The following is a 22,102-nucleotide window of genomic DNA, read 5'->3' as shown; positions in this document are numbered from 1 at the left end:
TGTTGCCACGAAAAGCAGAGCTGTGGGCTCAACTCCCAGCCGGGGACTCGCAGGGCAGTCTCTAGGTGGTCCTCGGAGCCCCAGGGCACTACAGCTCTGGGGGGGTGGGGGTTCTCTGGGCGGGGGGGCAATTGCTTTTTGCCTGGTTCATACACGGGGGCTCTTATTAAGACTGTTAGAAAAAAGAAGATACACTAAGACAAACATGGAAACCGTTAAGCCAAGTGCTTAAGTCTACTACTCTTCCTTTTAATAACCCATTTAACCATTAAATTTTAAAACACTAACCTGTTAGGTGCCAGATTGGTCCAAAAAACTGGAAGGACATAGTAGCTTGGGTGTCTTCCTCTGGCCCTGCTTTCAGAAGCAGGCCTCAGGGCAGGTGGAGATGGCACAGGTGTTGACAAGCATGTCCGAGTCTCCAGTCAGGAGAGCCACGTGTAGTTTTTACGGACCACGAAGCCCAAAAGACTAAACCAGCCTGGGGCTTCTGCTCTCGCCTCCCGTTCCTTCCGGATTCAGGCTGGGAAGCGACCGCACAGGGGCTGCAAGCCAACCACCCGAGACCACAGGCGAGGAGTCACAATGAGCCAGAGGCGAAAGGGAGGCGCTGGCGGTGGACGTGGCCCCTGAGCCCGACTCGGGACGAACGCGGTGACCAGCGGCCACCCTTCCAGGAAGGCGGCTGGCTGACCGTGGCCAGCACCACGGGGGTCCGCAGAGAAGCCACGGGGAGGCTCCGGGGCGTTGGTCGCTGGAGCCAGTCAGGGGAATGAAGGCAAACGCTCCAGGAGAAGGCAAACAGGGCTTGGACATCCAAAGCTTAAGCGTGTTCCCTCTCGGCAGGGCGGCCCTCGGGGCCTCAGGAAGACACCAGGGAAGGCCCGTTTGCACAATCATTATATCTTTTATTTACAGATAGAAATAAGTAAAACTTAAAACAAAAACCCAATGCGACTTGTACAGAAATCCTTTAATTTTCTTTATTTTCACACATTAAAAAATGAAACACACTATACAAATGGTTTTCTCATAGCAGATTACACGCGGGTCCCTTCAGACCCGCTCTCCAGGACTGCCGGCCTCCGAGGGGCCCCGGCCGGCAGCCGGGGCTCGCGTAGCCAACGGTCGATCCGGATGCAGGCGCATGCAGCCCTCGGCGCGCGAGGTCCCCCTCCGGCCTCCAATTAGGTTAGATGGCGTCGGCGGCGTCCGTATGCACAGACGTGAAGTGTGGCGGTCCTGAGCAGCTCCGGGGCCCGCGCCCGCGCCGGGGGCCTGGGCCTGGGGCCGGGCGGGCGTCCGGGGGCGCGGCCGCCGCGCTCGGGGCTGCCGTCCCCGCGGCCGAGGGGCTGCGCCCGCGCTCAGACCCCCGGGTTAGGCCAGGTAGCTGTAGGTGTCCTTCTCCCCGTCCACTCGCTCCAGATACTCCTTCTCGATAAGAATGTCAATGCATTTCTGGGCGTGGTGTTCCGAGGAGGGAGAGGCCGTGAAGAGAAAGAAAAACACATTTACCGACGGGAGAGAGGGGGATTCTCCCACCCTTCCCAGGGCGGCGCCGTCTCACTTCCCGCAGAGCCCTCTCGGCCCCCGGGGTTTCCCACTGCCCCCCTCGGGTCTCAGAAGGGGAAGGAGCCGCCCGGTTTCTGTGTGAAAAGACCCCGGGGGTCCGTGTCCCGGGGCTGCAGGCCCCTCGGGGGCCCAGAAAGAGCCACGTCTGCGGGACGAGCCTCCCACCGGGCTCTGCACATGCAGGAGGCTCCCGGGCCGGCGCTGTTCGCTCTGAGCAGCTCAGCAAGTGGAATGCTGAGGATTTTGCACGTCTCAGAATTCGGCCTGTTTTCCTTTGTGGAAACCTATTTTACGTGACGAAGCCAAGCTCCTCTGTGACAGTCATCGCCTCTTTTGTCTCTTGAGATAATAATCATCTGAATCCTGGTGCTGGGGGATTCCTATACCTTAATTACTGGCACCCGGGGCTTGAATCTTGAGGACAGCTGAGTCAGGACTTCTCCAAGTAACTGCTGGTGTTTTAGGACCTTCCTCATTTTCATAATTCTCACAATAGCCGCCTATGTGACCAAGGAAAGAAAAACAGACCTTGTTTTCCCCAGAGTTAACTAGAACTTGTCTGTAATGAGAAGTAGCAATAAGGATGCAGGGTGCGCTCTGTGCACAAGACTGGGATCCCAACGGGAACGAACACACTGCAGGTCCAAGGACACAGGGGGCTGATTCTTTCTGCTTGTTTCGGCGCCAAAACAACAAACGTTAGTGTTTTGGTTTTGTGAGCAGCAATTTTAGTAATTTAACCCAACTAGAACACACATTTAAAATGAGGAAAAATTCAGTCCTCAAAGCCACAGATGGCACTCGAGCGCTCCACCAGACAAGCCTTGCTCCCGCCCATTTTACGGACTCTCTCATCTGTTTCTTCGGTATTTCATCTACTACACCCAGAACCATCTATCATCCAGGCCGCCTCTCCCAAGTCCCAGGCGACACACAGCCCGAGGGAAGCACCCCCAGCCACGGGCGGCCCGCCTGGCACGTGAGGGGCCGGCCCCGGTCACCTGGATCAGTAGTTTGCGATCTTCCTCGATGTTTTTGTGTGTGGTTTCCTGTTCCTGCTTCTGTTCCGTTTTCATGGGCACATTGATGTTAACCCTTAATTTTTTACTGTCAAGAAAGTCGAGGAGACCAGTCACTATTGCTTTCAAAGACATACAGTAAAGCTGCTTTCTGTTTTCGGTCTTAACGAGTGGCTCTGCCCCCAGACAGAGGGTGGAGAGCGTGACCAATGACCTCCCGCCTCCCCAGGCCGTTGCCACGTCATCTCTGTGAAAGGGCCCCTAGTTCCCTATGGGGCGGGGTCCTACCCTGCCAGCAACGGGACGGCTGTGTCCCAGGAAATTCAGCTCCTTAACCTGCTCTCCCCAAACTGTCAAGTGAAATAACATCAAGACACGGGGGCTCAGAGGGCCAGGCTTTCTAGGAGAGCCATTTACCAAATGAAGAAAACCCCGAAAACTGAGAGTCAACTGGAGAAACACCTGGGATGGCCAAAGGATGTCAAAGGCCTCGGCAGAGGCCAGCACTGGGCTCACAGCCCCGTGTGTGATGACACCCGTGTGCGCGCTTGGGGTCAGGGGGTGAGTCTGTGGCCTAGGACCATCTCCTTAGCAGATTTTCCTTACTTTTTATAACCAAGATATAATTTTATTAAAGTATCTGGCTTCAATTCCACCTCATCAACATTTGCGTTTTCATCTTCCAAGACCTGTAAGAAAACAACTGTTAGTACATCATCTCAGGAAACGGCTTTCTTCTAGTTTAACATTCAAAGAACACAGACGTACCAATAACTTGGACTTCAATAAAATCTGTAGGACTTGTGCCAAAATGTCCTGCAATTAAAGAGAAAAATACATTTTTTTTCTTTGCAGTAACAACCACAGCCAATCCCACAGAGTCCAGTTTTGGGGAAAAATTAGTGACCCAAGTAGAAGATTATGTCCAGAGGGAAAAGAGGGCTGTGCCCCTCAGCGGCTCCCCAAACCTACTCCGAAAAGTGGCAGCAACCCCCGTTCTGCTCTTGATCACCCAGTATTAAAACTCACAACTCTACTAATAAAGACCAGAACGTATAAGATCGACTTCCTTGACTGTATCTTGGACACAGCACTGAAAGGAATGGGCAGGAGCTTCAGCGGCCTTGCACGCACCTTCTGTTCATGAACACGCCAGGGGTGGCGCCCGAGACCCTGCTGCTGACTTGCCTTTGGTGAACCCACGCCCCTGGGCCGCCTCTGTGTGCAGAGAGCGGGTGGTCCGTCCTGTCTCAGCTCTCCCCTAGCGCCCTAGCTTGGGGACCCCACACAGCGGGACAGCCGCCAGGACGCTCACGTGCCCCCCTGCCCTTAAAGGAAGGCCATTTCGGCCCAGGCGAGGCCCAGCTGGAGAGGCCTCCGGTGTGCTGACCGCCTGGAGCCGGATGAGGACGAGGTGGCCACACCCGCGGCATGGCCGCAGAGGCCGTCTTCACAAGCCAGAGTGACTGAGCAGCCAGCAGCCCTCACGCAGGAGAGGAGAGGGAAGTGGGGGACAGCCGGCTGAGGGGCTAGCGTGGAGGCTGAACGGGGGAGCGAGGGCCGCCCAGCCCTGAAAAGGGAGTTCCCGAGAGCAGAGCCCTCCCTGCGGTCTGGTGACAACCTGAGCCTCTTCTCCTCCTGGTGAGGAATGAGGAAGGAAAAAAAGAGACTCTTATGTGCACAGAAGCAAATTCTTGTGTTATTAGAACTTGAAAATGTATTCTGGGCTAACTTGAAGCATGATGCAAAAATAAATGACTTTCCTAATTCACGTTCCATGAGGCCAACATTACCCTGACACCGAAACCAGATAAAGCTATCACAGGAAAATGGCAGACCAAGTTCCCTATGAATAAAGCAGCAAAAATCCTCGAGAATATTCCAGCGAACCAAACCCAGCAGCATATAAACAGTGTCATATACCATGACCAAGTGGTATTTATCCCAAGAATGCAAGGGTGGTTCACCATTTAAAAAACCATCAACATAACACACATCAGTGGACAAAAGCACAGAGTCATCACAAGGGAGTAGCAAGAACATTTCAACAAAATCCAACACTCTTTCATGATGAAAACACTAAAAAAAACAAAACACTACAGAAATAGAAGGGAATGTCTGCAGTCTAGTAAACAGCATCTAAGAAAAACTTACAGTGACAAACTGCAGGCTTTCCCCTCAAGGTCAGGAACAAGACAAGGGTGCCCGTGCTCACCACTTCTACTCAGCACTGTACTGGAAGTTCTATCCACAGCAATCAAGCAACAAAAATAGAGACACCCAAGGAGTAAAAGTAACAAAACTATTTGCATTTATAGATGACATGACTGCATATTTAAAAAGTCCTAAAGAATCCACACAAAAAGTGCCAGAATAAATAAATGCATTCTGCAAGACTGCAGCATACAAGATCCAACAGGTAATTGTATTTCTGTACACCAGCAATGAATTTACAATTTCATCAACAATAGCATCAAACTTAATAGAATACTTAGAGGAGTAAATTTCACCAAAGTATCAAACTTAATACTTGGGAGTAAATTTCACCAAATAAGTGTAAAAAGGCTTGCATGATAAAAACTGTGAAACGCAGTTAAAAGAAATTAGACACAATCTGAGTCACAGAGAAAGACATCCATGTTCACAGATTAGAAGACTTGATCTTGTTAGGATGGCAATTCTGCCAAAGCAACCTACAGATTTAATACAATCTCCATCACAATTCCAACTGCCTATTTGGCAGAAACAGACAAGCTAATCCTGAAATTTATATGGAAATACGAGGGACCCAGAACAGCTAACACAAGTTTGATGAAGAACAAAGTTGGATGTCTCAATTCCAAAACTTATTACACAAAGACGATGTGGTACTGGCATAAGGCAAGACGTTTAGATCAGTGGAGAAGAACTCAGAATCTAGAAACACATCTAGAGCCAACTGACTTTCGACAAGGTTGCCAGTACCAACCAAGAGGGGAAAACGTACAAAAATATCCAGTCACTATGATGTACACCTGAAACTAATGTATTACTTTATACTTCAATTATACTTTAATAATAAGTCAACCGCACTTCAAGAAAAAACAGGGCAAGAGCAATCTTTGACCTTGGATTAGGCAATGATTCCTCAGATGTCTGACACCAAAAGCATAAGCAACAGAGGAAAAACAGAGTGGGCTTCATCAGAATTAAAACCATGTGCGTGATAAAGAAAATGAAAACCCACAGAGCAGAGGGAATATCTGTAAATCACTTATCCGAAAAGGGTCTACCACACAGAATATATGAAGACTTCTTACAACTCAACAAAACGACAAATCACCCGATTAAAAGTGGGCATAAACATACAATGAGGCACTACTTCATAGCCACTAAAATGGATGAGCACCGTGCTGGCAAGGATGCAGAGAGGGTGGAACTCACACACTGCTGCTGGAACACGAGCGGGGGTAGCCACTGTGGGGCCGCCTGGCAGTCCCTCCAGAAGGTAAACGTAAGCTATCACGACTGTAATTCCACAGCTAGGTCTACACCCGGGAGAGCTGAAAGGCCTGCACACACGTGTTCCCAGGAGTGTCACTCATAATAATCGAACAGCAGGAGCGACTCGCACGCCCATCGGCTGATAAACGGATAGACACGGTGTGGCCCGTCCGTATACTTGAATGCACTTTTTCCGTCACAAAAAGATGAAGGTAAAGAGTAGTTACTGCTAACGGTTACTGGTTTCTTCTTCCGCTGATGGAACTGTCTGGATTTGTATGACGACGGTGGTCGTACAGCCCTGTGGAAGCCACTGAGTAGTATAAAATGGTGGATTCAGTGTCATGTGAAATGTAGCTCAATAAAAAACGATTAGCAGGAAGGATAACATTTGGTGAAAATTTAAGTTTAGTAAGGGAAAGCTTAGCTGGAAAGAGGGCTGAGAACAAGCTAAATGAATGAGAAAAGCGAGCCATGTGGGCATGTGCGTGGGTAGGTATATGTTACACTGAGTTTAAAAATTAAGCTTTGAACACATCATGTGTTGAGCCCTGGAAGAAGAGCCTATTCAGGGTCATGGATCCTTCCCCTCCCCAGGACACCAAGGCTGGAGTACCATTTTGATCTGGGTGCTGTCCGTCAGCTGCTGCACGGCATAGGCATCCTCCGTGTTGTACTGGAGCAGGATGGCCATCTGGAATGTGGATGCCTTCGGGGCCCCATGCGAAGGAAAGAGAGGAAAGAGCTAAATGCTGGGCAACTCCCAAAAGAACTTACTTAGGAAAGCAGTGCTCTGAATAGACGCAAAAAACAAAGCCGATTCATTAAGTGGGAGTAATGCACGTCTCACAATTCCACCATGATCCGCTTCTTCCTGAAAGACGCTGCTCCCTACCTTTACAGACACTCGAGGATTCTGCATTTCCTTCCACACGTTTTGTCCATGTTAATACAGTGGACCTTTGAATGACGCAAACTGAATACTTACGATGGGGTGTCTTTTTATGTAAATGGTCTCGATAAAGTTTACGTGTCTACTGATCCAAAGCGGGGCAGGGGGGCACTGAAATTTTAGGTAATGAAGTCTGAACTCAGAGATTCTTCTATGTATACTTGGGAAGAAAGAAAACAATTTCAATTGCATAGGGGACCCTTGACATGGGTTTGAACTGTGTGAGTCCATTTATCTGTGGATTCCCCACCCCCAACGGTAAATAGGACAGTGCTACAGATCTGAGGTTTGTTGAATCTGAAGATGTAAGGAAACCATTGGATGCAAACTGCTGACTCTAAGTTTTGTGCAGATTTTCAACTGTCCAGGGGGTCGGTGCCCCAAACTCCCACGCTGCTCAAGGGTTAGCTGTATAGAAATCCACATTCAAGCTGATAAAGACCTCTGGACCTGGTGTGACGGAGTATCAGACACTTCAGTTCATCAGAGTAGAATTGCTGAAAGTTTAATGAGCGGGTTGAGTCTGCAAAATGCAGTCAGAAGTTTCTTAACTCTTACAGATTTACAATTGCTTTTAGAAGCTTATAAGCACACAAGTGAACCCTCTTCAAGATGGAATCTTTAAGGGACAAGATCTTAACGGAAACTGTGGCTCTTATCAGCCAGGAGCCAGAGGAGGTCCCTTCGCCAGGCTGATGCTTGGCTGCTCAGTGACAAACCGGAAAGCAAGTGACAGTTACCATCAGGTGGTGCGCAGCGCCGCAGGGAGCGAGCGCCGAGGCTGCTGTTGACAGGAAACTGCCCCGCAAAGAAGAGAGCTAGTATCACAATTACAGACAGAAAACTCCAGCTTTTAAAGCTGGTATCTGAACACTAGTGTACGTCAAGCAGAAGCTGTGTCAAGGACACTCTGCGACCCCAGGGACTGCAGCTCCTCGGCTCCTCTGTCCATGGGATTTCCCAGGCAAGAACGGGAAGCTGGAGTGGGCTGCCATTTCCTCCTCCAACCTATCTCCCTGACTCAGGTCCTGAACCTGCGTCTCTTACACTGGCAGGCAGACTCTTTGCTGCGGAGCCACCAGGGAAGCCCTCAAACGCTTATTAAAATACATTCAACTTCACTTCGTCTTCACACCGCACGCAAAGTCCAAGCTCTAACACCGCCTCCACACTTTTGTGGAGGAGAAAAGTGAGGTTCAGCATTAGTGAGTAGCTTCTCCCTTAGCTAGAGAGAACTCACCTCTCCGACTCATAAAATCCAAGCTGTTTAACCTCGGTATTATTTTGCAGAAGCTTAACTCTAGATTCTGTCACGTGTTACCACTGGATTTCTATACTTCATCTTATCTTCATTTATATGAAACAAACAAACAAACCTCCAAAATAAAAAGTGATCTTACCTGCAAAGTGTATCTGTTTTTGAAGCAGTTTGTTACTAATTCTCCTTTTGACAGTTGATATAACCACGTCAATTTTCTGCCGCTGTGACGGCTGGCGTAAAAGGCTGTGAATCGCTGGTAACTCCGCTCCAGCTGCGTACAAGGTGGGGAGCGCCTGTGAAACACGTGCCTCAACACATCCTACAGTCATCTCTAAACACACACTGGGCCTAGTTCACAGGACAACATGCTGACATGAAAGTGAACTGCAAGTATCAAGTGTTCATTATCTTGCAGAAGCCCGTTAATTTACACGTTTGAAAGTACAGTTAAAAAAAGTCTCTAGTTCAAGACAAGTAGGGATCACCATGACGTTCATCACCGAACTACGAGGTCCTACTTTCTGAGAGTAAACCACCACTGCTGAGTGGGACCGGAGGTGCCACCACCTGACCCCACGCCGGCCAGTGCTCAGGGCTTCCTGGTCACGGCTCGGCCAGCAGGAAGGCCTTTTGCAGGCATGCCAGCATGAAGGGGCTCCTCCTCATCCCTGCCCAACACCAATGGAACAGAAGAGGAACCCATCCTTACCTCCGACGGCAAGGCAAACGTGCAAGACTGCTGAAAGGGCCACGATCCGGAACTCAGCACTTGAATACTGAAATCCACTGGGGGAGGGGAAAGTTCAGGAATACGTTAGCCTTATAAACTGGAAAATGCCAACAGAGCAGGTAAACTTAAATTGCTTTTTATTAAAAGAAAAACACACTAAATGAAAAATCCTGCTTTAATATAAAACTGAGGATGAAACACACTAAATTTCAATTAAATTTAGTAAAGGGAAAGTGTTAGTCACTCAGTTGTGTCTGATTTTGCAGCCCCATGGACTGTAGCCCACCACGCTCCTCTGTCCACAGGGATTCTCCAGACAAGAATACTGGAGTGGGCTGCCATTCCCTTCCCCAGGGCATCTTTCCCACCCAAGGATGTCCCGCATTGCAGGCAGATTCTTTACTGTCTGAGCCACCTGGGAAGTAAAGGGAAAAAGAGCCACAAATTCTCTCCCTGCAGAGTGCGTCTTTCATTCCCCGTCTAACTCAGAATTATAACACCATGTGCCTGTTTGGCTTCATCTGCTCTGGTTTTCAGCCACCAATAAGCTCAATCCACTCAGGGTACACCTGAGTTCCTCAGGCTGGATGGCCTGAGAGCCTCAAACTCAAGACAATGAGAAGCGCAAGTCAACCGACTTCATTATGCTTTGTGTGGCGCTGAAGACTCTGTGTACAGCACAAAGACTGTATGCATCTACCACACACATGATCTATAAATTATACCATAATGTCATCACTGCAGACAGCTGACAAGTCTGCTGGCACCATGGTCAAGTTTTACAATGGAATGGTGCTTTTGATTTGGGGCAAGTACAGCCTCATTTTCATTTAAAAACAAGAGAATCACCATGTCAGTGAAACCTGCCACCCCCTGCTGCAGTCAGACCTCGCAGGAGCCCAGAGGACCTCTGTGTCCTGACACCAGCCTATCCTGACCTCCAGTGCAATCAAGGAGCCAGGTTTTGACTGGTCATCTGTATGGCCATGGCAGTTTCTTGTAATAGAAGAAACTGCTAGAATGGACTCAAACTTAAGTGAAAAAACGTTAACTGGAACTTAAACTGTAACTGGCACCCCTGAGCTGGCGACCGGCCAGGTTGAGGCGGCCATGCCAGCCAGTGGAAGAGGTCAGGGCTCAGGACCTGAACACAAGACCCCCACCGGCTCGGCCCCTCGGGGAAAATGCCAACCCCCTTCCCCGGCTTCACCTCCTGTCATCACCCAGGAGGCAGGAGGCATGGGGTGCAGACTTCCTGTGTGCCTGGCCCTGAATTTCTTGCACTCACTACAAAGAGCACCGCCTCCTCCAAGAGCCCTGCCTGGTCAAGGAAGCTCGGGAACCAGGGGATACTCACAATCCAGTGGCTCGGAGTTCGTCAGGTGCTTTTTGAACTGCTCGTTCAAATCTTTGCTTACACCAATGTCTTGAAACATCCGCTGAAGTTTAGAGGTATACTCAAAACCACAAGCTTGCTGAAATGAACCCAGACAACTGCCTTATTAACTTCTCCAGAGACAGAGATGTATACAGGGGAGTCTGACGGGGAGCATACACACAGGAGACGCTGAACGGCAGTACTGAGGCTGCAGCAGGTACAGGAGCTCACGGTATGAACATGCACTGATTAACGTCCATACGCTATCAAAGCCTACACAGCTGTAAACAGAACCGTCAGCAACTGGCGTAGAACACAGTGACTGCCACTCGGGCAGGAAGAGCGAGGATTTCTGAGAGCACGAGAACACCAAGACGACTTGGCTTGTCTGTCTGACCCGTGGCCGCGGACTGACCTGCCCATCCCCCACACCCCATCCCACGCTGAAGTCCTAGGCTGCTGGCACTTGGAAGTGGAGCCACGGTGAGATAAGGAGGTTTAGGAAAGGTCCTGAGGGTGGACCTCTATGCGGGGAAGAGTTGGCCGGGTGGGGACGTGGCTGGGCGTCCTCAGGGAAGGGGGAGGGGGAGGGGCGGGGAGCCTGCACTGGACACTGAGCTGCCTGGACCTTGATCTGGGCGTCCTGGCAGCCTCTGGAGCTCTGCGAACACTTCTCTCCTGTTTGAGCCACTGAGTTACGGTACTCCATCACAGCAGCCTGCACGGAGTAGCACTCACATTAACTAATTTCCGGTCACAGTGAAATAGGCCGTAAAACATGGAACAGCCCTGAGAGGCCAGGTGCAGCGGGAGCCAAATTAAGAAATAAATGCTCAATAGCCAGCTAACACTGATGTTTCCTGTCCTCCTGCAGACGTGGGGTTACGAACAGTCAACCAAGCCCAGAAAAATACAAAAAGCCCCACTTGCTCAAGGCCAACAAAACATATGAGTGGAGGCCACGCCACGTGGAGCGATTCCTGGTGGTGGGGGGAGTGGGCGGGTTGGGGTTGGGGGCGTGCAGAGCTGGGGCTGTGCGCGGGAGCTGGGAGAGGATGCGCTGGGTGGGCTCAGCTGCAGCAGAAGGGTGTGTGTGTGTGTGTGTGCACGCATGTCTGTGTCTGGGAACCTGTGTGTGTGTGTGCACATGGGCACACACACGAGTGTCGGGGAGAGCACAGGCAGCCCTATGACGGGGGCCTGGACGCGTCTCAACGACTGTGGGGGGGCCTGGATGCGTCTCAACGACTGTGGGGGGGCCTGGATGCGTCTCAACGACTTTGGTGGGGGGCCTGGACGCGCCTCGACAATGGTGGTGGGCTCTTGGTATGCAGCGGCAGCGCTCACACTGCCATCACAGCTGACGGCTCGGCCCAGCCGACAGCCTGGAGGGACCGGGAGCCTCGGCGGCCGAGGCTGCACTCTCTGGGAGAAGCCAGCCTTACCTTCAGCTTGGAGATCATGCTCGCCTCGGCATCATCGCTCGCACTGTTCTGGTGCACAAGCCTCTTGGCCAGCATCTTCGCGTAGAACTTCTGAAACACGTCCTTGTCCTCGATGTACTTGAAGACCACCATCTGGAAAGCCGCCAGAGAGCACACACACACCTTACGACCGGTCCCAGCCACAGGCCGGGAAGCAACACGCGGGTCTTGTTCTGTCCCACCCTGTATGCTGACATTCAGAGTGACAGAAAATACTGCCCCCATAATCTTTTAATGCTGTTATCCACTCCTTAAATCACACTAAGTTGGTCTAGACTTACTACTAATGAGAAAGGCACAAATGCTAAAATTACTGACTCAGTATAGGAAGTAAAATCAGATTTAGAATAAAATAAGTGTTTCTACTACTTTTCAGATGCCTCATAAACATAACCTCTAATCCATCTGTCAGAGAAGAAGTTCCTAAAAACCGACGTAACTAGCCAGCACCTTACCACTTGGTTGAGCGTGTCTTCGAGTTCTGCTTCTTCTGGGTTCTTGGAACTGAAAATTTTTAAAAGGCACGGTGTTTTATTAATAAAACAAACCAGCAAATGTTTACTAAACAAGCACCTCTTTGCCAAACTACCATATCAGATGCGGTTCAAACGGTGAGTTCTTTTTCAGATCAGCACATGGATGAGGGAAGGTTAGCTTTTTTAACCTGTGGCCATTTGGCAATTTTATATTCTATTTCATAAACTATCCTTCCAAATAATCATTTAGAATATCCACAACAAAAATTAAAAGTTTCCCAAAACATTCTGAATCGTTTTCCTTTAAGATGAGCCATTTAAATTTAAGTAAATTAGCTTCACTTTTCTAATTGCTTTCCTCAATATGCTTGAACTCAACTTTGAAAAAATAAAAGGCCGTTCAATGGCCTAATAGTTAAAGGTAGTGGGAGAGCATTTTAAACTCCCTCTCCAGTGCCGCCTCCCGCTTGTCGTTATGTCTACAAAACAGATGGCTGTCCTTTAGCAACTGACTCGTTCACTCTGGTCTATGAGCAAATATTAATTGAAAAGTGACTTCAGGACAAACAAAAATTTAAAGGTTTTGCTCTAAGAGTCCTCTCTAAAAGAGATCCCTATAAATTCATCTAAAATGACCCAACCAACAAACAGGCTCTGAAGAGGTGCTCCTGCTTCAGAACGGTTGGCCGGAAGCTCCGAGCTTCTCCCTGAGAGGCCGGGGCCGTGTCCCTCTCCTCAAAGGTTCCCTTGGCGCCCACTTGCCTCTAGTCACTAACGCACGTTCATTAGACCGGCACTTCGGAGCTCTCCGCCACTCTGTCTGCGTCAGCTGCCTTAACGAAAGAATAGCCTATCAACAGACTCGATGAGACAGTTTCTGAAAAGACAATGGCTAAAAAAGCAGCTGTGTGTCCTGCCAAGCAAACTCAAGCTCTGCCAGAGTGCCTGCGTATTTAAAATACGAAAGTTTCTCATTTGATAGCACTCCAAATTTTAGCCTTTTAGCTAGGAGGGTCACGCTCACACCGTCTACAATTACAGACGTAAGAAACAGGTGAATTGGGCCACGTTAACATATGACATGAAATGACTTTCAGGAAGACAAAGAAGGTGTACTCGGTTTACAGTATTTTTCTCAAAAGGTACAAAAAAATTACAATGTAACACACGTAATAGAACTTTTAACTCCTCACTAGAGGCCGAGGTTTTAAGCAGGTTTACTAAGAAAACGCACAAACGCACTAGTACCTCTTCTTCAGCAGGGAGTCACAGTATCGAGCCAGCAACTCGGGTGATTTGCTAGACGACTGAGCCATCTTGGTGACTGCATTGTTGTTTATGAAGCGACCGCAAGCCTGCAGGCCACAGACACACAGTCAGAGGCCCGCGGGCCACAGACACACAGTCAGAGGCCCGCGGGCCGTCCGCTCGGTCCCGCACGGAGCCACAGGTCAGCATACCCACCTTGTCCAGCGCGGCCACGAAGCCAGCATCATTGTTGAATGCCGACATCACCAGGGCGTTGTATTTTTTATGAACATCCAACACTGTCTGTACATACATTTTGGGGTCCTTGGGGAGAGGGAAAAACAGACACGAGTTGTTTCCTGGGGACTAGACTGTATACTCACATGCTACTGGAAAATATTCCAAAAGATCTGCTTCCTTCTTCAAAGATGCTAACAAAGAAGATCAAGAAACAGTTCACATCCCATCATCAAAACACATAGGATATTCTGCTTATAGATATAATAAAAGAAAATATATTCTCTGTACTCGAAATACTAATTCCGAGCTACATGAAAAAGTGGTTTTTCAAATTATTTGAAAACTCAAAGGAACCACACAAAACAAACTTTCCAAGTGACAGCTTTGCTTTGTCTACTTTTGCTGTTGAAAATTTCATATTTTGGACTTTGTCTTGGCTGGGGAAACCAGTCAATAAGTTACTTAGAACTTAGCTGAGCAGGCAATGCAAAAATAATGTAGGTTTGCGATCTCAGGACATGTGGGCAAGGGCAAGGGTGGGTCACACGTGGCAGTGAGGGTCTGACTAGTACACCCGGGAAATCTGAAGATGGATGAGGACAAGTAGAGAGCTAGGGTGGGAAAGGCCAGGCCGGGAGACCGTAGAGCACCAGGTGATCGGCGAGGTGGCCACTGGGACTCTTTGGACAGAATAGAAAGGAGATGTGAGAACCAGCCTCAGGGGAGGTTTCGGGAGTGCTGCAGAAGGCAGGCAGGAAAGACGGGCCGGAGGGGACAGTCTGGGGTCATACGAAGACCAGAGTGGCCAACCCGAGGGCTGGCTGCGTGTCAGAGGGCAGATTGAGCTTGCAGGCCTGACCCGTCACACTGTGGGGTCAGGGCTGTTGGCCTCCCCCTTAGAGACGAAGAAACAAAGTCCAGGGCGGGCACCTGGCCAGCCTGATGTGGGCAGCCTGCTCCTGAGAGTCTCAGAGAGGAAAAGGCCCAGGGAGAGGTCAGGCAGACAGGCGGAGCCTAGGCGGTGCTGCTGGACGCGGGGCTCAGCACGAGCGCAGGGCTCCCTGGCCAGCACGTCACTGACGGGAGGTGTCAACGGTCTGCCAGCGTGCCCCAATTCCTGATGAGTATTTCTCCTCCGGTTCAGGAAGGAGAAACCACAACTCCCCCAATTCCAATTACTCTGCGTTTCTGTGACACCTGAGTTGATCTTGGGTCACCATTAAATCATTCTTCTGTGATAGGGTTATACCAGGAGGTTCAGAGGTTTTCTGTTATTAAAGATATAATAAACATGCCAGGCCTGTTATTATTATGCATAAAAGTACTGTGACAAGATTTTCATTTCAGTGACATGTAAAGTGGTCTCTACTGGGCAGACATTTGATAAAATGTTAAAAGGGAACTTAACACAAAAAACTGCCAAATAAAAATCACTTAAAATATTGAAAGCGGATGCCACATATATTTAATGTTTAAAAATTTTTCTATCTTAAAACTTAGAAAACACACACACACACACACACACACACACACAGCATTAACTGTCCCATTGTACAATCCTGCTCTTAGTTTCCGGAGAATGATTCCAGGTGTAGAAGTTCTTGCATTCTCTATTAATAATCTGATTCCTAAGCCTGCATCCAAAAATACCTGTCCCTCAGCACACATCTTACTTCATATAAACTCATTTCTTTTTTTCTTAACAATGAAAATACTGTCCGCTTGACTTAATTTTGGTTTTGCCATTGAAATTGATACTGCTTTTGCCAATTCAGATTTTAGATTGTTTTCTGATTTCATGTCAAATTATTTCTCATCATTCATACTGTTTTCCTCTTGGCATTGGTTCTTTCAAAGTATTTACAAAGAGCTTTCACCTCCAACAAGTACCCAAACACTGGAAAATGCCAACACTATCACACAGTAAGATTATTAGCAGCATTAAAAAGAATCACATATCAAAACTGCCAATTTAAGGACTTAATTTGCTTCCAAACCTTGCTGTTTCTTGCAACATCACTCACAGGATTGATATAAAGTGTATTATGAATATGAACAGATTAATATTTGCTTCGCTTGCAAGAAGGACTGCCTCTTAGGAGCCGAGGACGACACACACACATTTATAACTGGGCACTGCCCAGGAGGAAGGCTGCCCCACTGGACTGCCCCTCTGTCTCAGCCTGGTTCCCAGAGACGGCCTGAAGCTCGGAGTTCCCACCTCGATGGAGTCCTCTGAACCAGCAGCGCCTCTATGTTGACCATTATGTTTGCGAGAGAACTACACGCTCTCCCCTGTCTTCACTTCTTGACCGATTTTTCTCAGATCCAGGATTTGGAAAAAACATAAAAGTCCCAAGAAATGCCAGGTATGAATTCCCCATGGAAAGACAGACCTTCTCTAAGGGAACAGAAACCTTCAGACTCCAATTCCAGATCCTTTCGGCTAACAGGAGAAGACCCAGCCGGGAGTCTGGCTGGTGAGAAGCGAGGGTGTGGATGGAACCTCCTGAGGGAAGACTGTGCTTAGGCGCTGAGCCCTGGAGACCTGAATTAGCTTCTGAGATCCTGAGAGAAGCCACCTCGGAGCTGCCAAGAGCAGACGGAGACAGGGACACACAGGAGTAGCACAGAGGAGGGAGTCTGAGGAAGGAGCCATCGGCAATGTCCATCGGCAATGTCAAACGGCGGAGAAAACGTTCAAAAGCAACCGGGAGGTAAACGGTGATGTGCAGGAGCTGTTTCCGAGGGCCCCAGATGGCAGGGTCACAAAAGCAAGAGAGGTGAGGGCAGAGGAAAAAATGCATGCTTTTTTTTCCGGCCAGCTGGATAAAATGCATGCTTTTTTAAGAACATGTAGATGCGAATTTTGGATGTCAAAAAAAAAAAAAAAAAAAAGAATGGAGTACTTAGCAATCTGCGTGATTACTCTTATTATGCAAGAGGTCTCTGCATGTAAGAAACACGACACTGCTCAGGCTGGTCCCAGGGGGCGGGGGGTGGGGTGAGGGGACCTCATCCAACTCCTACGTGATGGGCATCTTCTGCCCGTGGCTGGCACATTCCTCTCCAGACCAGATGTCCCCACTCGGCTCACACAACCTGCCCTGGACACAGGGGGATTCCTGAACTCTGCGTCAGAGTCGGCCTGACCACCCCATGGTTCTGCCGCCCTCTGCACTGCTATTTACATTTCTTTTCTGTCAACATTTTATTGTAGGAAAGATTCAGATATATTCAAAATCACAAAGGACCGTAAAACTTGCCCCCTGTATTCACTGTCCAGCTTCAACAATCATCCGACATGAACCCTGCCTGTTACAGAGTCTAACTGCCTCGTTCCTTCTCTGCGTCCCCATCACCAGCCGTGTCATTTCTATCTGAGCCACTCTTAACAAACCTAACTGGTATGCTAACAGTTCTTCCTTTTAATCCATTTTTCACATGGTAGCAATTTCATTTTTTAAAAAAAAAAAGGAGAAAAGAAAATCATATTGTCAGTTTCAGGCTTCTTATACAGCCTAACCTGGTTTCTTCTTGTCCTTGGAATTAAGGCGTTCACTCCTAGCCTTCGGGGTCTCCCTGGTCTGGCCAGTCCAGGCCGTCCTCTCAGGTTTACCTGCCCCGTCCCCGCTTCCTGTCCCAGCAGACCTCTTGGGGGCTCCGTGTAGGATCCCAGCTGCCAATCTTGGACTCGTCACCAGTATTTTCTGAGAACCTTCCTGAACCCTGGAGAGCAAGGCCTCCCCCATCACACGATGGTCAGCATCCTCGTGGGGTGCTGCTCAGGCTGCCCCCCCTTGCCAGGTATGAGCTCAAACACCCAGAGAAGTTCACGGTCTCCTCTGACTGGGCTGGGAATCAGGCGCCGCCTCTTCAGGGTGGGCGGGCGCACAGCAAGGCTAAGCCAGAATTGAGATTGGTGTGGGGGATTTGGGTAAGAGGAGGCTCCTTGATGGGTGTGCCTATGGAAGAAACGACTGAGGTTTCCCCCTACAGGTGGAGGAGAGAAGGGAGCTTCCTCGTTACACGAAGGACACAGTGAATCTCCTCAAAGCCTAGTGATCACAGACTAAAAATGGACATTTATTTGTGGTTTTTTTTCCAGAGAAAAAGGTTGTTCTCTTCATCTCATGGCAAGACAGAGTGGACAATTTACCTGCATGATTTCTGGACCAATCTGCATTGCCACCATGTTATCAGTTCTCTGTAATTAAAAGGATCAGGTGGACTTACTGTATAAAACTGTTTCCTTTTATCCTAAAACAGCTCCTCAGTCCCCTCTCTTTTCCCACATCAACTGCATCAAAACTAGTGCATTTCTTTTTTTCTTTCTGTTTAAGTTTTATTACGGAAAATGTTCAACATATTCAAAATGAGAAATAGTAAAATCTGACACCATGATCCATCACCCAGCGTTCAGCAGTGCTGGTTGAGGACCTTCTCCCACCCACTCTGTACTCTGGGAAGACCTGGCTGAGGCTGAGTGCTCCATCCCCTGGACCAGACGGAGCTACACCACGCTCCCCATGCAAGGCTCCCGAGCAGGTGTGGCTCTGAGAGGATCATTCTCTTCTCTCACCATCCACAGGAAGACTGAGTCAGAACTAAGTTTATATTTGGGATTTTACTCCAGAGAGAAAGGGAATCTTGGATATATCACTTAACCCTCCATCTGCCAGAAGCACCCAGCACCATGTTACTCTGTTTATTCCAGGGTAAGTTCGTACACAATTCGGTTCTTATAATTACACCTAAGCCAACTTCTCAACCCAAACCATAGAACTGTTTTTACAAGTCTGATATATGGCCTCAGGCTCACTCCTTAGTCTTATGCTGAAAACATGCTTGTCAGAGCGCCCTGATTTCATGTCCGTCTCTAAAATTCTCCATTTTAAGTGCTCCTCTTACAAGCACCGTCACTCCCGATCCTGGAGCCAGCAGCCCCGCGCCACTCCTGAAAATGCCTTTTCATCTCAGGAGAACGCTACCCCCCCTCCCCTCTCCGCCCCCCCAAACCTGCAAATAAATGTTGACAACTTTGTGCCCCAGTCCAGGTCACAGCCCAGCCTCCCACTGTTAGACCAACAGTCCCGCTGGACATCAAAGTATCTACAAGCCCACTCTTGCTAGGTTACATTTCAGGTCCAGTTAGACTGAAGTCACTCAGTCAAGATACAGTTTCAAAGAGGACTTTGTGCTTATCTGTTGCCATTTCTGCCCTGAAGACAGTAACGAAACATTCTCTATACCTGATTTATGACGCCTTCTTTGTAGAGAACAATAGCGCCCAGATTGCTGCAGAACAGAGTGCTAATTAAAAATTCAGCATGAAACCACCTGTATCATCAAGTGCTCACTAGCAAGTGCTCACAGGTCTGCACGGACTCCTTCCCTGAACTCCATTCTGCTGTGAAACTTTGGTGTCAGGGGAAATTACAAAGCCATCCAATGACCTGATATAGTTTTACTTTGTATTTACGTTGTATGTGGATGACTTTCCACATGGCTGGCGTTCACTTTAGACGGGCCATTAGGAAAGGTATTATCAGTTTTGAATGCCGATAAGAGTCATTCCTCAGAGCTGAGGGCTTGTTCCTTATGATCGGTGTGAATCAAGGAGCTGACCGTACATCATAGTACAGCCACCTGTCTTTTCCAGCAGGCTTTCTGTACTGATGGAAAACACTGGAGGCAAATTTGTGACCCACCTCTGTCAAGAGACCAGACTTCACCACCTCACTGCATGCATTCTGAGTGCCACTCACTATTCTGCACTCAGCTTCGCTTGTGTCTGCAGCCCTTACTTTGCTGCTGTCTCATTTGTCTTACCGCCTGTTAACGCACTGTGTAAGCCCCCTGAATCCTGCTGGAGACAGAGAGGAGCATCACAAAGACCCAAGTGCACCGAGACCCTGTTCTGTGTGAGGCACGGAGCTGGGCTGAGGGCACGACGGTGGATAAAGCCAGCTCTGCAGGAGACATTTACACAGACAAGCAAAATGTAAGGAGTGTGAATGCCGTGTCAACAGTCCAACACGATGCTGGTTCCAAGGAGTGGTCGAGAAAGGCTTTGGGGAAAGAATGGCATTTGAGGGTATTGGAAGATGAAGGTGTGTAATATACAGGGGAGAAAGAAGGCATACATCTAGGAGGAGAGGAGAACCAGGCAGATCCAGCACGGCACGTGTATGGTGGTGTGAAGACCCACGGCTGGTCCAGACTCACTAGGGAATGACTCCATCTCAGGGGACGAATGCTGCTGGGGGCGAAGGGGAGGGCAGGGGCACTGAGCCCACAGCTGCCCCGCTGAGCTAAGGACGGAGGAGGGAAGACATGAGGTTTCAAAACAGACCCGCCATCCAGTCACTGGAGTAGGAGGAGGAGGGCATGGAGGTCTGAGAAGGAAAGCTGAGACCCGAGGGCAGCACAGAGGTTCGGCACTTCACATGGGAACCCAGGCTCAGAGCCAGGCCACAGATCCTTGCGGAATCAATGAAAACAACTTCAATTTTCTCTGCAGCATACATGGGGCCTTTGAGTTATAGCACCAGCCACCATCACGTATCTGGTTGCTGTGGTAGATAAAACTAAGAACGCAGCCGGCCACGCCGTGGGCTTCGGTCTTTGTAAACGAACCTGAAGGTGCGGGCTCTGCTTCCAGGCTGCTCCCCTCAAGTCTCCTCCTGTATCTGACCATTCTCCTACAAACCGTCACTACACGGCCAGCGGCTGAGCACACATGTTGGGCTCTAGCCTGTCTCCCTAAGCGCAGCATGGAATGTGCTGGCTGACCCTGCCGTCCACTCTCTCCCTTCTGTCCAGAGACCAGACGTGGGGTGACTTGCCAGTGAAAAAAACTTGCCTATTAAAACAATTATCTGTTCAGCTCTAAAGCAGTTTAAACCCATCACTGAAGAGTCCTTGGTGCACAAGGTTTTGACATCCTCCGGGAGCCTCCGTGAGGCATGCCGACGGCGCGGGCGGCGTGGCTGGGCACGCCTGTCCTCAGTCACCAGCCTCTGAAGGCCAACAGCTCTCATCCTCCGCTGGAATCTCCCGTGATGGCAGGTGGGCCTGAAGCCCTCGTCCCCCGAGAGGAGCCCTGATCCCCAGCCTTGTTCTCGAGCGTTCCCTGGCCTGGGGGCGTGGCAGTTACAAGACACAGCGCGTCTAAAAAGCAGCATGTATGTTCAGGCTTTCAGCCACACTTCACAGGGAGAGGACTGCCAGTTCCCATTTGGGTGAAGCAAGGGGGACCCCACGAGGGGAATTCCCTGGGCACCAGTTACCCAGGAACACATGTGATTCTCAAATCCATTTAACTATGAAAAATATGCCTTCAGAAAATTCTTAAGGCCATTCTGATGTTTGTAACACATAAATATTATTCGAATCACATCACAAACTTAAAACCTGTAAAAATTTCAGCCTACATCAGATTTATTAGCAGTAAAACATGTTTTCCAGCCAAATGGATGGCTACCCCTGCCTTTCTGGCCAAATGGGCTTTGAATTAACAATTGGGAAAACCTTACGTTATTGAAAAGATATCTTCATCAAGGTGGCCCCTTTCGAGTCTCACGTACGTCCACACGTGCATATGTGTGTACCTGTGTCTGTGCGTCAGACTTTTCAACAAAGAATATTCAGAGTTTGGACATAAGAAAAATCATATAATTTTTACATAATTAAAAAAAATTAAACAGGACTGGATACCTGAGAAAAACTGCAATCCTCACTGCTGAGCACTGCGTACTTTCATGTAAGAAGCCCTTTACAAGCATTAAGTATTCTTTATTCACAAAACCTCTAGAAGGTGGTCACCATCATTAGTCTTTCTTCCTAACTGCCACAGACAGGACAAGCGAGTGAGCAATGCGGTCAGTGGTTAGTGAACAACAGAGCTGGATCTGAGCCCGGACGGACCATCCCCGGGGGCTGTGGGCAGGGGCCCCACGGCACTGCTGGGACCTCACCCTGAAACCTGGAGACTTTCCACAGCACCCACCACCAAGCCTGAACTCTGCCGTCTGCTAAGTATAAAGTGTATTATTTTATAAAACTCTAAGGTGTGTTTACATTCTTCCCTCTGATAATCCACAGATGTCGCAACAAGTGATGCAGTGAGCCCCATAATGAAAAGTGGAAAAGGGAGCCCCCAAAGATAACAGGAAAACAGACTCGAAATACTTTACACCAAACACAGTAAAATCAGGGACAAAAAGTTTTTGGACTCAGGCAGAAGAACCAGCTGTG

At 49.0% G+C, this 22,102-nt stretch overlaps 1 protein-coding gene across 2 annotated transcripts in view; it reads right to left on the bottom strand.

The window, feature by feature from the left end:
- Positions 1-1,303: 1,303 nt before the first annotated feature.
- The window catches only part of CUL1 (cullin 1), an 88,127-nt gene continuing 67,328 nt past the window's right edge, over positions 1,304-22,102 (bottom strand). For both annotated transcript variants that reach the window (XM_052638367.1, XM_052638368.1), the window contains exons 10-22: positions 13,820-13,927; positions 13,604-13,710; positions 12,335-12,383; positions 11,841-11,972; positions 10,375-10,492; positions 8,997-9,073; positions 8,427-8,558; positions 6,691-6,783; positions 3,360-3,407; positions 3,198-3,280; positions 2,574-2,679; positions 1,959-2,072; positions 1,304-1,458 (exon numbers count right to left, since the gene is read on the bottom strand). In XM_052638367.1, the coding sequence (XP_052494327.1) occupies positions 1,378-1,458; positions 1,959-2,072; positions 2,574-2,679; positions 3,198-3,280; positions 3,360-3,407; positions 6,691-6,783; positions 8,427-8,558; positions 8,997-9,073; positions 10,375-10,492; positions 11,841-11,972; positions 12,335-12,383; positions 13,604-13,710; positions 13,820-13,927 (1,248 nt within the window). In that variant the 3' untranslated portion in view covers positions 1,304-1,377. The remainder of the gene's footprint in view (positions 1,459-1,958; positions 2,073-2,573; positions 2,680-3,197; positions 3,281-3,359; positions 3,408-6,690; positions 6,784-8,426; positions 8,559-8,996; positions 9,074-10,374; positions 10,493-11,840; positions 11,973-12,334; positions 12,384-13,603; positions 13,711-13,819; positions 13,928-22,102) is intronic.

This window comes from Budorcas taxicolor, chromosome 4 (genome assembly GCF_023091745.1).
Source record: "Budorcas taxicolor isolate Tak-1 chromosome 4, Takin1.1, whole genome shotgun sequence".
NCBI classification, from domain to species: Eukaryota; Metazoa; Chordata; class Mammalia; order Artiodactyla; family Bovidae; genus Budorcas; species Budorcas taxicolor.
This window is presented reverse-complemented; position numbering and strand designations above follow the sequence as displayed.